Genomic DNA, 14,979 nt, shown 5'->3' with positions numbered 1-14,979 from the left:
AGCTTACTTGAACTGACAGAAGATATCTGCATACTCTGGGAGGATTCCACTGGCCTGCAACACTGTTACTCGGAAAGTGAAGGCACTGCCCAGTTTCAGGTGGTTGCCAATCTCTTCAGAAAACCCTTCCATTACCATCTTACCATCCAGCAAAGTGCTTGACTTCAAATCTAAAGAGGGTCAAATGAAGACACAGATGGTTCAAATAATGCAAAGAGGAGGGAGTTGGGCATTCTTTCCATTCCTAGTTGACGAAGGCCACTACGTCCCTTGATAACGGTCAATATTTTCCCTTTGTCGAAAATGTCCCCAAGCATAGTAAACCCTGTCTACATACCCAAGTCATTCATCCGATTGATTTCTTCTGGAGGAGTGATGACCTCAGAACTCTGACCCTGTCCTTCCACAATCCTCAACTCCTCCAAGGACAGACCAGAACGAGTCATTGCAACAGACGAAAAGTCACTCTGAAAAAAAGGCAGGGGCAGGTACATGGTAAAGTAGTATAAAAACATATTTTTCTCCAGTTGCCTTACTTCTGTTTATCTGCCCAAAAAATAATAGTGACTGGAAAATTATACGGACCGAGGGCTGTCTGAGGAAAGGCAATGAATAAAATATGAATGTTGAGTCTATACACTTTTACCTTCATAATTGTTAGACATGTCCCATATTCTATTGAACTACTCTGTGACAACCAGCGCCCTGTGTTTTTCAGTTTCACAGGAGAACTGGTCTCCAACGCTGAACATTCTTTTTCTTTCCACAAGGTTTTCCTTCTTCCTGACGGGTTCTCACCTGATTAAAGTATTCATTATCAAAAGATATTTTAGCCGTTCCTGACTGTCGAATTCCAGAGCCATAATCAGGAGCTTCTTCATCCGCTAAAGCAGAAAAAAAAAAAATTAGGAAGAATTGAGTGAGACTACACAGCGGGAGGAAGGGAAAAGGCTCTTGCTGGATTATAAACTCAAGTCCTTTGGCATAAGAGAATGATACCAAAGTAGTAACACGGCATGGGCTGCTTCGCACTCTATTCATGTAGATTGATCAACTTCTTCAGCTCAAATGAGACTAGTCAATAAAGAAATGAGACTAGTCAATAAAGAATTGGTTCTAGACTGGGCGTGGTGGCTCACGCCTGTAATCTCAGCACTTTGGGGGACTGAGGCGGGTAGATCATGAGATCAGGAGTTTGAGACCAGCCTGACCAATATGGTGAAACCCTGTCTCTACTAAAAATACAAAAATTAGCCGGGCGTGCTGGCACACGTCTGTAATCCCAGCTACTCAGGAGGCTGAGGCAGGAGAAACCCTTGAACCCGGGAGGCGGAGGTTGCAATGAGCCGAGATCCCGCCACTGCACTCCAGCCTAGGCGATAGAGCGAGACTCCGTCTCAAAAAAAAAAAAAGATTCTGTTTTATTCTTGAGATTGTTCAAATGTCACACCTAGAAATACTGACTGTCTCCATGCTGGCAAGATAATAGTCAATAATACCCAACAAGTATTTGAAAATATTATATTGTACGTGTGGAGGAGACTTCCATATACTCAATACTGGTGATTATGTCACAAGTTTCCATGGGGGAAAGGCTGAAAGGTCACTGGACACAGCACAGCATTTGGCAATTAAGACAGAAAGATTACAGAAAATGACCACATTCTTTCCTCAGAACATAGGCTGGATCATGGAAGAATGGAAAATACCAAAATCTTTTTTTTTTTCAATTGTTTTTTAAGAAATGGCGTCTCACTATGTTGCGCCAGTTGGCCTCAAACTCCTGGGCTCAAGCAATCCTACCTCAGCCTCCCAAATAGCTGGGACTACAGGCACAAGCCACCATAAACAGCTTGTATTAGCTTGACCCGTGCATTACAAAACAGCAGCCAAACAAATGTCTATTATAAGTACTCTGAGAAAAAAAAAAACTAAGCAAGTCAAAGGCCTAACAATCCTTTGTTAATAATGAAGCAGTTAAGATACATTATTTAGGCCAGGCTGGGAACAGTGGCTCATGCCTGTAATCCCAGCACTTTGGGAGGCCAAGGTGGGTGGATCATCTGAGGTCAGGAGTTTGAGACTAGCCTGGCCAAAATGGTGAAACCTCATCTTTACTAAAAATACAAAAATTACCTGGGTATGGTGATAGGTGCCTGTAATCCCAGTTACTAGGGAGGCTGAGGCATGAGAATTGCTTGAATCCAGGAGGCGGAGATTGCAGTGAGTTGACATTGTGCCACTGCGCTCCAGCCTGGGCAATAGAGTGAGACTCCGTCTCAAAACAAAACAAAACAAAAGGCCAATGACTGGTCGGGTGCAATGGCCCACACCTGTAATCCCAGCATTTTGGGAGGCCAGGGCAGGAAGATCGCTTGAGCTCAGGGGTTCGAGACTATGCTGGGCAACATAATGAAACCCTAACTCAATAAAAAACTTAAAAATTAGCTGGGAGATGGTGTGCATCTGTAGTCCCAGCTATTTAGGTGGCTGAGGTGGGAGGATGGCTCAGCCTGGAGGTAAAAGATGCAGTGAGATATGATTGCACCACTGCACTCCAGCCTGGATGACAAAGTGAGACCCTGTCTTGAAAATTTAAAAAAAAAAGGCCAGTGACTTTTATATAGTTAATGCAAGAGCTGCTCTTTAACATGTTTAAGAAAATCTCTTTACCCCATTATTGCAAAATAGCAGTAGTCTGGACTAAGCAGGATCTATTTGTGATACTTGGGAACAATTGCTAGAAAGGAGCAATAAACGCTTTCTCCAAAGTATGTGTATGTATATTACACATACAAACTCTCCACAGTTTGTCTGTGTAATATAAGCGTGACCCACGCGGAACTGGCCTGCTTTGTCTCTAGACAAAGAACTCACAGCTCTCATTTCAGAAGAGGGTCACCTACCTGCAATGGCCTGTACAGCCACACGCAGAAATCCCCGCACTTCACCTTTCTCACTGACGATGGCCACCCTGTGGATCAGGGGCACAGGATACAGCAGATTGCTCAGGTAAACAAATGCTCTAGAGACAGAAACCAGAAGACAAATGTCAGAGCATCCATGGAAAGAGAAACTGCTTTCAGGTTCACTGAGAACATCTTCCTGCAACTGTGAGCTGACTTCTGGCCTTGTCTTAAGACCCCTTCTCAGTCCTATCCTCTCAGATTTGCCTCCAGCTGCCTTTTCAGCACAAGCAAATGCTTGTGAACAAGCAAATGCTTGGCAGAACTATTGACGAAGACCAACACACACCAAATCACGCTCTAAAACTTAACTACTGTAGGGAGAAGAGTCACACCTGGAAGCAGACTTTCAAGATACTGCTCTATGAATGCTGCTGGGGGCAGGTTAGAGGAGCCCATTCAAGAGCTTAACCTATTTTTTTTTTTTTTTTTTTTGAGACAGAGTCTCACTCTGTGGCCAGGCTATATAGTACAGTGGCATGATCTCGGCTCTCTGCAACCTCCAACTCCCTGGTTCAAGTGATTCTCCTGCCTCAGCCTCCCGAGTAGCTGAGATTACAGGCACACACCACCATGCCCAGCTAATTTTTGTATTTTTAGTAGAGATGGGGTTTCACCATGTAGGCCAGGCTGGTCTCAATCTCCTGACCTTGTGATCCGCCCACCTCAGCCTCCCAAAGTGCTGGGATTACAGGCGTGAGCCACCATGCCCAGGCAAGCCTAACCTTTTAATTTAAGAAATTATAAAGAGCTTTTGTTTCATTTTTCCCAATAGATAAAACAGAAACCAGGAGACAAAAAAGGCAGGAAAACGGGCCAAAATACAGCTAATAACTCTAAAATAAATTCCATATCACAGCATTATGGGTCTTTATTGTTTTTTGTTTGTTTGTTTTTAAGACGGAGTCTCACTCTGTCACCCAGGCTGGAATGCAGTGGTGTGATCTCGGCTCACTGCAGGCTCCGCCTCCTGGGTTCACACCATTCTCCTGCTTCAGCCTCCCATGTAGCTGGGACTACAGGCACACACCACCACGCCTGCCTAATTTTTTTGTATTTTTAGTAGAGAGGGGTTTTCACCATGTTAGCCAGGATGGTCTTGATCCCCTGACCTCATGATCCACCTGCCACAGCCTCCCAAAGTGTTGGGATTACAGGCGTGAGCCACCACGCCTGGCCTATGGGTCTTTATCGTTACCTTATTTATTTATTTATTTTGAGATGGAGTTTCACTCTTATTGCCCAGGCTGGAGTGCAGTGGTGTGATCTCGGCTGACTGCAACCTCCACCTCCCGGGTTCAAGCAATTCTCCTGCCTCAGCCTCCTGAGTAGCTGGGATTACAAGCATGTAATACCATGCCTGGCTAATTTTATATTTTTAGTAGACAGGATTTCTCCATGTTGGTCAGGCTGGTTTCGAACTCCTGACCTTAGGTGATCCTCCTGCCTTAGCCTCCCAAAGTGCTGGGATTACAGGCGTGAGCCACCACGCCTGGCCATTCATTGTTACTTTCAGAAATGACTATTATTGTCTGGGCCTGGTGGCTCATGACTGTAATCCCAGCACTTTGGGAGGCCCAGGTGGATGGGTCACCTGAGGTCAGGAGTTCGAGACGAGCCTGGCCAACATGGTGAAACCCCGTCTCTACTAAAAATACAAAAATTAGCCAGGCATGGTGGCAGGCACCTGTAATCCCAGCTACTTGGGGGGGCCAAGGCAGGAGAATCGTTTGAACCCAGGAGGCGGAGGTTGCAGTGAGCCAAGATCGCACCATTGCACTCCAGCTTGGAGGACAAGAGTGAGACTTCGTCTCAAAAAAAAAAAAAGAAAAAAGACAAACGTTAAGGGAGAAGATGACAGTTGATGCCTAAAAGGTTTGCTTTTGCTCCTAGAGTTCAAAACCTAATTCAGAATTCAGAAATGCATAAGAAAAAGGTAAATTATAGCTCTAACACTTTATATTTCAAGCAAACTAGCAAAGTCCTATCTTTGGTATTGTCTTCTTCTTCTTTCATTATTTTGTAGCTATTACTTTTTTTAAAAAGCAATAAAAACTGGTGCTCACAAAGCTAAAGAGTGTTCATTCCAATTAGTGAAAGGGAAATAGAATCTAGTTCCTAGTATGATTCTGGTCTTCCCATTTGGTATATGCTGATCTTCGAACATAAGACAAAAGACAAAGATAGACACTTGTATCAATAAATCAAACAAAACCAAGTGACACACATGCTTATCTGATGCTTTTGCTGTTCTGAAATCTATTTTAAAACAAAGAGAGGAGGAGGACGGACTGGGTATTTGGGATTCAACTCAAAGTAATGAAAATTATGAAAACAGACATAATACATCACAGAAAAACAAATGTTAATATGACTAGAGCATAAATGAAATGCAAATGAAAAAATAACAAAACTAACTGCAAATGAACATTAAATCAGATGAAATAATGCCACTTCCCTTTCAGTCTGCTCCAAAGCAGGAGAGAGAAATGCTAAGAAACAGAGAGTTGAAGCTCTGGTGTAAAAAAATGTAAGAATGAAAAGTTCTAAAAAGTTCTAAACAAAACCATCAAACAACAACTACTGCAACAGAATTTAAAAGACTAAGAATTTGGCGTAAGGTATCAAATGGATAATTTCACTTTCAAAGTCAACGCATACACAGATCACTCTCCTCTATTATGGGCACCCCAGCTAGACTTGTCCATTTCAAGGCCTGGCCCATTAAAGAGCCATTGCACATGTCCCCTGCCTGGAGTCCTCTCTGCACTTGATGCCTACACCTCATGCCTTTGATTTTTTTTTTTTTTTTTTTGAGACTGGGTTTCACCATGTTGGCCAGGCTGGTGTCAAACTCCTGATCTCAGGTGATCCACTCACCTCAGCCTCCCAAAGTGCTGGGATTACAGGTGTGAGACACCACACTTGGCCTCATGCCTTTGATTTCACATCTTCAGGTCTTATTTCAAACACCACTTTCTCATAACAGGTCCCCCAATGTTATGTGATCTCCAGCAACACACACAACTATTTCATCGTTGCTATAATTTACATTTATTTGTGCAATGATTTAATTTATGTCCGTGTCATCCATCAGACTATAAGTCTATAAGGGCAGGAACAATGTCTGGTTTTGCTCACCACTGTCTGCAGAGGGCTGGGCCACTCTATAAATATTTGGTAAGTGAACATCTATGTACATAAGGGCACAGGAAAATGATTTCTCTCTTATCTTTAAATAGAAGTGGAAGCTTTTCCAGAAAAATGGGTTATACCAGAAGCAGAAAAGCAAAGCCATCCAACTTATACTAGGTTGATTTTTCAGAGCCAGCTCATACTAGATATTAACTACCCAGAACACATTTAGATTCCTAACTATATCTAATTTATTTCAAAAAATAGCTATTCAAAAGCAGGAGTCACTTTTTTTTTTTAAGAAAGCTTGTATTAAGCACACATTATATTAAAGCACTGTTTGCACACACACTAAAGATGAGCTTGCCTGTCTGCCTATGGCAAAGGCTAGTCCAAGTGTGGGAGCATTGAAGGCCATTATTATAGATTTCCCTTTTTAGATAATTCTGTAATTCTATGGCAGGGACATCAGCTCCATGACTATACAATCACACATTCACTAGACAGCACCTTGTCATGTTACCAGAATATAGCCCTTAGCTCCAAATCAATGCTATATAAACATTCTATTCTGAAGCTTTTTAAACAGAATTTTCATAATTACTCTGCATTTTTGAGAATCTTTATACTTTGACCTAGCAGACTGAAGGAGAACAGGGATGAGAGAGGGGAAAATGTAAAAGATACATTAGCAGAAAGTTCAATGAAGTTACTTCAAAAAGGGAAACAAACTGGTCAACATTAAGAAAAATTAGCAAAATTATGGTGCTACTTATAGAAAGAATGTCAGTTAAGGTACTTAGAGAGATCACAGAATAATCATCTTTAACCCCCTTTTAACCCAGAAGACTAGCTTAAATATTTTACATTTCATCCCAAATTACGATGGATGGTTCATAACATCCCAGCATGCCATAAGAGAATAGCTAAAGGGACAAGCTCTTTTCATGTGCAATATAAAGTTTTAGCAGAGGCAGTCATGGCTAAAAAACAAACTTACTAATGGAATTTCACAAGAAACTAATGTTTTTTTTTCCCCCTAAACGGAGTGTTTGCTCTGTTGCCCAGGCTGGAGTGCAGTGGCACGATCTCGGCTCACTGCAACCTCTGCCTCCCGGGTTCAAGTGATTGTCCTGCCTCAGCCTCCCGAGTGGCTGAGATTACAGGCACAACCCACCATGCCTGGCTAATATTTGTATTCTCAGTAGAGACAAGGTTTCACCATGTTGTTCAGGCTGGTTTCGAACTCTTGACCTCATGATCTGCCCACCTCGGCCTCCCAAAGTGCTGGGATTACAGGCGTGAGCCACCGCACCCAGCCACAAACTAAAAATTTTACAAGTGAATTATATTTGAAATTATATGCCAATAGGGGAAATCCAATCTTGTGAATCACAAAAACAGGAAACTAGTTACTTTCCTTACACATACAATGACACTACACAACTGGGTGATGATGCATTACTGTAAATTTTGTTTGCAGAAATGTAGTCAAGGGCAAAAATGGAAAGCTATTCTTCACTTTACTGATTGTTATTATATTATTTCACTTCCTCCCCCAGTCCTTTCTTACAAGGTTAGAACCTGGGAATCTAAACAAACGGAAAAGTCAATTCCTGAGCCACAGCTCATAAGTATTTTATGTGAAAATCAAAATAGAGTTGATTGCTTTATATCTATACTTACATCTGATATGATTAAAAGAAATAAAACTATAAAACTAGAGACAAAACAATACATGTATCCTCAGTTAATTTCCACATTAAGCGGGATTGTCTCCAGTTACCATACAACTTCCTCAAAATACAAATGCTTCTTAGTAGAAGTCTTAACCAGGATATTCATTTTTGCTAGTGTAGATGACAGAATATGAAAGCTGAAAAAGATCTTTATGGCTCTTTATTTCTACCTGTTACTCACTTTACACTTGAGAGCCCAAAAGGCTTCAGTTTAAGTTGCTTGTCCTAGTGACAGAGATGGCCTAGGACCCAAGACTTCTCCTGACAATTAGGTCAGCCCTCTCCTCACCATGTTACGTAAGATGAAGCTGCCTACTCTTCACTGCAATAGTATAGAACACAAGCGAACAGTTTTAGAAACTGTAATTAGCATTGGGACAAAGTTTATGGCCAGAAACTTTTTGGTTAATCCAATGGGTGCTCTACTGTTGAACTTGTAATTTAAATTACCTCAGCATGAAAGCTGGAGATGAACAAAGACACCAGTATCAGGAACATGTGCATAGAGAGTTCTGCATCACTGACAGATGGATGCACAAGCTGAGAGCCAGAGACAATGCCTCAGTTTGGTGAACTACTCTTAACACAAAGCAGTTTCATACAGCACCGAACAAATATTCATTGTTTTTTTTTTTTTAGACAGAGTTTCGCTCTTGTCACCCAGGCTAGAGTGCAGTGGTGCAATCTTGGCTCACTGCAACCTCTGCCTCCCGGGTTCCAGTGATTCTCCCGCCTCAGCCTCCCGAGTAGCTGGGATTACAGGCACCTACCATCATACCTGGCTAATTTTTTGTATTTTTAGTAGAGACGGGGTTTCACCATGTTGGGCAGGCTGGTCTCACACTCCTGACCTCAGGTGATCCATCCACCTTGGCCTCCCAAACTGCTGGATTACAGGCGTGAGCCAAAGTGCTAGGATTACAAGGGTGAGCCACCGCGCCCGGCCAATATTCACTGTTGATGGGGTCAATAGATGATTTTCTGAGCTTTATCATTATAAACCCTATAGGTTAAAATTTTAGCAGATGCCAAAGATCCGTAGACAGGCTCAGTGAAACTGGCCAAAGAAAGGCATCCATTTTAGGTAAAGGAGAAGCTTAACTTTCCTGATTCTTTTTAGGACTCAGTAGACTAAGCAAAAAATAAACTTAACTCTACTCCTCAATCTACTTTTGTCCTCTGACTCCTGCAGTACCACAAATTCTTCAGCCAAACCTTGGCCTCGCACTGCCCCCTCTCTCATGTTATCTCCATATGCTTTTTCAATCACAATCCTTTGAAAAGGAAACATCTAGACCATAATACTATTCACTGAACCCACCACATTTGACTCTTAGCTTTACTTTCTCCTTTGGGGTTCCCCTCCTCAGAACAAAATTACTGGACAATTTAAGACAAGGTGTCTTCCATGCAGTCTTCATATATTGCTGCGTATTGTGCTGAGCAGACTGAGGACCTCACACACAATGCCTGAGAACTGTCTCAGCCAGACCAGCACTGACAAAGAACTTGAAGTATTGGAGAACTTGAAAAAGAGCATTCATGAGTTGAATTGGCTAATGCAAAGTTATCCAAAATTGCGCAAGCAGGGAGGCCTTCAGAGCAAGAGCTGGTCCCTTTTCGCCTTTCTCACAATAACCTCACCAACCTTCCCACTAAAATGAACCAAGGGGATCGGTCGTAAAACGGGTCATGCCCGTCACTGAAGAGATCTGATCCCTCCTCCGTCCCTGCGTCAGAGCCGGCGTCATCCACGAATGCCTCATCATCAAAATCCTCCATCTCATCTTGCTGCTCGTCAGCCAGCTCAGTGATGTCGGAATCAGCCGTGGAAAAAGTGGGGGAGGGTGTGCGGTCGGCAAGGCGCTCATTCACACAGCCGTGGAAAATGGGGGAGCTAGACACCAGGTAAGACGCCAATTAACACAGCCAGGGAGAGAGGAATAGTTGGTTAAACAGGAAGCAATAGGTGCCAACAGGACAGAATCCACTGGGGAATCAACACAATAAAAGCAAATGGAAAAGCAAAAGGATAAAATAAGCATAAATCATTTGGGTCAGGTGAAAGGGAACAAGGGCAAGTTGAAAAAGTTATATAAGGACTGATCCTTAGAATAAGAAAAGCAAAGGAAACACGTGAGTAGACCATCCTAGGTAAACACTGTACTATAACACGTTTACATGCTCCCGTTCACATAAAAGATCAGCATCCAGGCCTCCAAGGACCCACTCAACATCAAAGTGAAACAAGAAGGCTTTCAATCTTTACTGAAATGCTCACATCATCTTGGAGCAGAAACCAAAATGGATGAAATGGTATATGGCAAAGCAGCACATGCTTTGCTAGGGTAAGATGTGTTTGGCCAATTCATCTCTTAGAAAAACTACTTTGCTATCAGAGTAGAGTGGAAAAGATTTACTTCATCTCCACAACACACTATGATTTCAGCAACTCCTTTTTACCCAGCCTCTTTAAAAACCATCACAGGGTTTTCTTTTCTTTTTTTTTTTTTTTTGAGATGGAGTCTCGCTCTGTCGCCCAGGCTGGAGTGCAGTGGCGCAATCTCGGCTCACTGCAAGCTCCGCCTCCTGGGTTCACGCCATTCTCTGGCCTCAGCCTCCCGAGTAGCTGGGACTACAGGCGCCCACCACTGTGCCCTGCTAATTTTTTGTATTTTTAGTAAAGACGGGGTTTCACTATATTAGCCAGGATGGTCTCGATCTCCTGACCTCATGATCCACCCGCCTCAGCCTCCCAAAGTGCTGGGATTACAGGCGTGAGCCACCGCGCCCAGCCCATCACAGGGTTTTCTGCAATTGAAAAAGCAATTCAAATTCTGAAATCATAAGCTCAAAACTTAAATTTCCCTGTTTTGAAAATTTGAAACCTCTAAGAACTTGATTCAATATGGACTCATAGAGGCACTACGTGTTTTCATTAAGTGCTGGAAATAATGTATAAAAAATGAGGCTGAAGGGGACTACCAAGGTGCAATTCACCCTTGCAATGACTAAAGTGTGATGAATCGCCTTTTAAAAAAAGGAAGAACAAATCAGATCATGAAGAGATTGTGTCTGATAAACTGTACTATGAATTTAAACTGTGTAGGATACAGGCATAAGTTTTCTTTTCCTTCTAAATTTATCTTAAGTACAGAACACTTCGTAAGTTTAAAGTCAGGGAAGATTTAAATACTTTGGCTAAAAGTTTGAGACTCGAAACAAAAATGCCTGCTGAATATAACTGAAGGGAAATACACCAAATGATGCAGTGGTTGTGAGTGGATAAGATTATAGACAAGGCCTTTTTACACTCTTTTTTTCCTCTTAAATTTTTATATTATCTGCTCAGGTTTGTTGAATAAAACCATTATTTTAAAAGAAGATATCAACAAAATCATCACATACCTCCCCACAAGTTTAAACCAGTGGAACCGATCATAGAAAGGATCGCTGCCAGTCACAGTGGTCTCGCTTTCGTCTTGGGCACTGGAGGCCATCTCCCCTGCCCTATCATACATCTCTCGCATCAAATCCAGCCTCTGCCTATTTAGTAAACACAAAGCACATTGGGTTAATATAATGAAATTGCATTAAACTTTCACTTTGGAAGCATCTTTCATTCAAGATTTTCTCAAAAAAAAAAAAAAAAAAAAAAAAAAAAAAAGAGGAGTTGCTCCCACTATTTAATGTTACTTAAAAAGAATGAAGGCCAAAAGTACAGAAGCCAACACTCAGTATCCAAAGTGTCTTGATTCTAGAGATAAGCCATCAAAAGTCAAGAATGGCCACCTATCCTCTACCGGGTGAAAAGTCATAAGGGGGAATACTGTAGGTCAACTGTATGTGACACCTCAAATACACTGAGACAGGGGGAGGTATCTCATAATACTAAATATAAAAGAAGCTAGATTATAACTTCCATGTTTATTATTGATTATCCTGAGGTCCAGGATAGAAAAGATAAGTTTCAAATCTGAAACAGAAATATGATGAAACTGGAAAATTTAAAATTTAAAAGAGGGTCTATGGAGGGTAAACTTAAATATCTACAAATGTCAGAGGTGTGTGAGGAGTGCAATTTATTCACTTAAAAGAAAACGGATGGTAATACCATTGGCCAGCAACAGCGTTTAGAAAGTACAGGAAAGGAAGCAATGGTGTCCTCAGAGAGAGGAAAGTTGGAAGGAGCTCACTTGAGCAAGTCATTGTTATTTCCTAAATAAAACAATCAGCCTTTATGAATGTTTTCATACTTGAGTTTCTCCAAAGACCAATAGTGTGTTGCTCCATTCTTCAAATCCTGGACTTCTACTGCTACCACCGTGCGAGGGAAAGGCCTGTCCTCGTGAGTTTTTTCCATCTCAGTGGGAAGTAATTCAGGAGGCAGAGGGGAGTACAGTGTGTCAGTCAGCAGAACAAACTGAAACTGCACCTGAATGGAAAGAATAAACCATTGACAAATGGTTTTCAGCAAGCAAGCTTCAGAGAAGATGATACAATCATGCCCAATGGGAAAGAGGTCAAATGTGCTGTATGTGCTCAACAAATAGCTTGTGACTAACTGAAAAATATGGCCACCTGTTAGCAGCCACAGGGAATAACCCTAACTTCAAATCAAGCTATTTAAGGACTTTGTTTTCCTAGTCTGGCAGTGTTTTTGCACATACTAAAATCTTCTTCAGGGGAAGGCACGGGGGGGACAAGGTTACACTCTGTCACCCAGGCTGGGTGCAGTGGTGCAATCACAGATCACTGTAGCCTCCACCTCCTAGGCTCAGGTGATCCTACCACCTCAGCCTCCTGTATAACTGGGACTACAGGCATTCATCACCAGCCCAGCTAATATTTTTTTATTTTTTGTAGAGATGGGTTTTTACCATGTTGCCCAGGCTGGTCTTGACATCCTGACCTCAAATGATCCACCCACCTCGGCCTCACAAAGGGCTCAGATCACAGGCACAATCCACCATGCCTGGCATAAAATCTTGATAAATATATTTTGATTGACTGAATGAAGACTTTTAATAGAATTTATAACAGAGACCAAAAGGTGGACCACAAAATGCATATCTAGTCCCTCACTAATGAGAGAGGATGAAAACACAGCAAGGTTTCCTGTTTTAAATTCAGAGGATTGCAACTACTGCTCTTAAAAGCGTTTATCTGATTGGGCATGAAAGCTCACACCTGTAATCCCAGCACTCTGGAAGGCTGAGGCGGGAGGATCACTTGAGCCCAGGAGTTCAAGACCAGCCTAGGCAACACAGTGAGACCCTGTCTCTACAAACTGAGCCCAGCCCAGAAGGTGGAGGCTGTAGTGAGCCATAATTGCGCCACTGTACTCCAGTCTGGGTGACAGAGCCAGATCCTATCTTATAAAAAAGTGTTTATGGCCAGGCACGGTGGCTCACGCCTATAATGCCAGCACTTTGGAAGGCTGAGGGGGGCGGATCACGAGGTCAGGAGATTGAGACCATCCTGGCTAACACGGTGAAACTCCGTCTCTACTAAAAATACAAAAAATTAGCCAGGCGTAATGGCAGGTGCCTGTAGTCTCAGCTACTTGGGAGGCTGAGGCAGGAGAATGGTGTGAACCCGGGAGGCGGAGCTTGCAGTGAGCCAAGATTGTGCCACTGCACTCCAGCCTGGGCGACAGAGCCAGACTCCGTCTCAAAAAAAAAAGTGTTGATTATATGGTAAGTACTTCATGACACTGCATCATTTATTTCTCACTACCACGTTATATTTTCACCAACAAATTATTATTAAACAATTATTTAATATTAATTAAATGCTATGCACAGCACTAAGAAAAAAAGACAGTTACTGCCTTTATTTAGTCTACTTCAGGAGTGGCTAATAAATAATTATAAAATGAGAAAGGCTGCCGAGATTATGAATGAAGAAGATATCTTACTCCCTAGAACTAGAATTTAGTTCTAGGAGAAGATAATTAATTTCCCCAAAGTCAGGTGGTCCGTGCTCTTACCTACTACACAATATGGTCTTCCACTGTAATCTTAGCAGTGAAGATACTGATAAACAGTGGAGCATACAGAAGACTGAATCTTAAGGTTTGGTGTGAAGTTGTGGTAATACTTACAAAAATGAATAACATTCATTCCTTTTACCATGCCAGGTACTATTTTAAGTGCTTTATGCATATGCCCATTTTCATTCCTCACAAAATCCCTTGGTGCCAGGTACTGTTACCAACCCCATTATGTAGATGGGGGAATGGAGGCACAGGGCTACCGGGATCGACACCACTCATGGAGCTGGGACTGGAACCTGGACTGTCTGGGTCCAGGGTGCATGTGTTTGTCTGCTACACAACAGTGCCTCGCAGACCCCAGAGGGGGAGCAGATCAATGGCAAAGAGGCAAAGCAAACATAGAGGTGCAAACTTAATAATAGAAAAGCAGAAGAAAATTAAAATTATTCAGAAACCCAAGAGAAGTATTTTTCTACTACTATGTTTCTCCAGTTTTTGTCAGGAATATAGTCTATTTGTAAAATAAGCTAGAAAACATCTGTTTTTTAAAAATTTTATTTAACAAAAATTTAAGTAGTACCTACTATGTTCCAGGCACATATATTAAATAAAGACATATATAAATTTTTTTTTTTTTTTTTTTTGAGAAGTCTTGCTCTGTCACCCAGGCTGGAGTTTTATACTGCAGCTCTGTCTCCCAAATTCTCCTGCCTCAGCTCCCGTATAAAGCTGTTTTATAGCACAAAGCTGCTGAGTTCCCCCAAAGGAAAGGTTAATTTAAGGTGAGAGCCCTGATGCACCCACAGCAGGCTCGGCTTTGCCTCCAGCTCTCCTGCGTCCTCCTGCTCCATACCTTCTTTTTCAATTCCACACTGATGGCATTGGCCTCCTTTAGGTACACGGCATTGCCCCAGAGCAAGTCCCGTAATGAAGTAAACTGATGAGACTTCCATTTCCGGAAGGCCCATTGGGCTAACTCAAATTCATGCTGTGTCCAAGGAACTGAAAGAATGAATGATGCATATTTAAAGATTTAAAGGCAATCTTACAACTATATAAAAATTACATCTCTCTTCTAGCTTATCTCTTTTATCAAGGTGAGGTGTTTTCCAGTTTCTCTCCATTCAGCTGCTTTTGTTTC

The 14,979-nt window shown here is 42.1% G+C and overlaps 2 protein-coding genes across 9 annotated transcripts in view; one reads left to right on the top strand and one right to left on the bottom strand.

The window, feature by feature from the left end:
• Positions 1-14,979, top strand: part of CTNNBIP1 (catenin beta interacting protein 1) — a 668,528-nt gene that overhangs the window by 158,509 nt on the left and 495,040 nt on the right. The gene's annotated exons all lie outside the window — the stretch shown is intronic.
• Positions 1-14,979, bottom strand: part of KIF1B (kinesin family member 1B) — a 178,384-nt gene that overhangs the window by 47,843 nt on the left and 115,562 nt on the right. For 6 of the 8 annotated variants that reach the window (XM_050787676.1, XM_050787702.1, XM_050787709.1 and 3 more), the window contains 8 exons: positions 14,692-14,840; positions 12,097-12,275; positions 11,249-11,386; positions 9,489-9,737; positions 2,907-3,025; positions 799-884; positions 338-467; positions 8-170 (listed from right to left, as the gene is read on the bottom strand). In XM_050787676.1, the coding sequence (XP_050643633.1) occupies positions 8-170; positions 338-467; positions 799-884; positions 2,907-3,025; positions 9,489-9,737; positions 11,249-11,386; positions 12,097-12,275; positions 14,692-14,840 (1,213 nt within the window). The remainder of the gene's footprint in view (positions 1-7; positions 171-337; positions 468-798; positions 885-2,906; positions 3,026-9,488; positions 9,738-11,248; positions 11,387-12,096; positions 12,276-14,691; positions 14,841-14,979) is intronic. The other 2 variants (XM_050787730.1, XM_050787741.1) reach the window with 1 other exon arrangement.

This window comes from Macaca thibetana, chromosome 1 (assembly GCF_024542745.1).
Source record: "Macaca thibetana thibetana isolate TM-01 chromosome 1, ASM2454274v1, whole genome shotgun sequence".
Taxonomy (NCBI): Eukaryota; Metazoa; Chordata; class Mammalia; order Primates; family Cercopithecidae; genus Macaca; species Macaca thibetana.
Note: the sequence above shows the minus strand (reverse complement) of the source record. Positions and strands in the feature narration are given on the sequence as shown.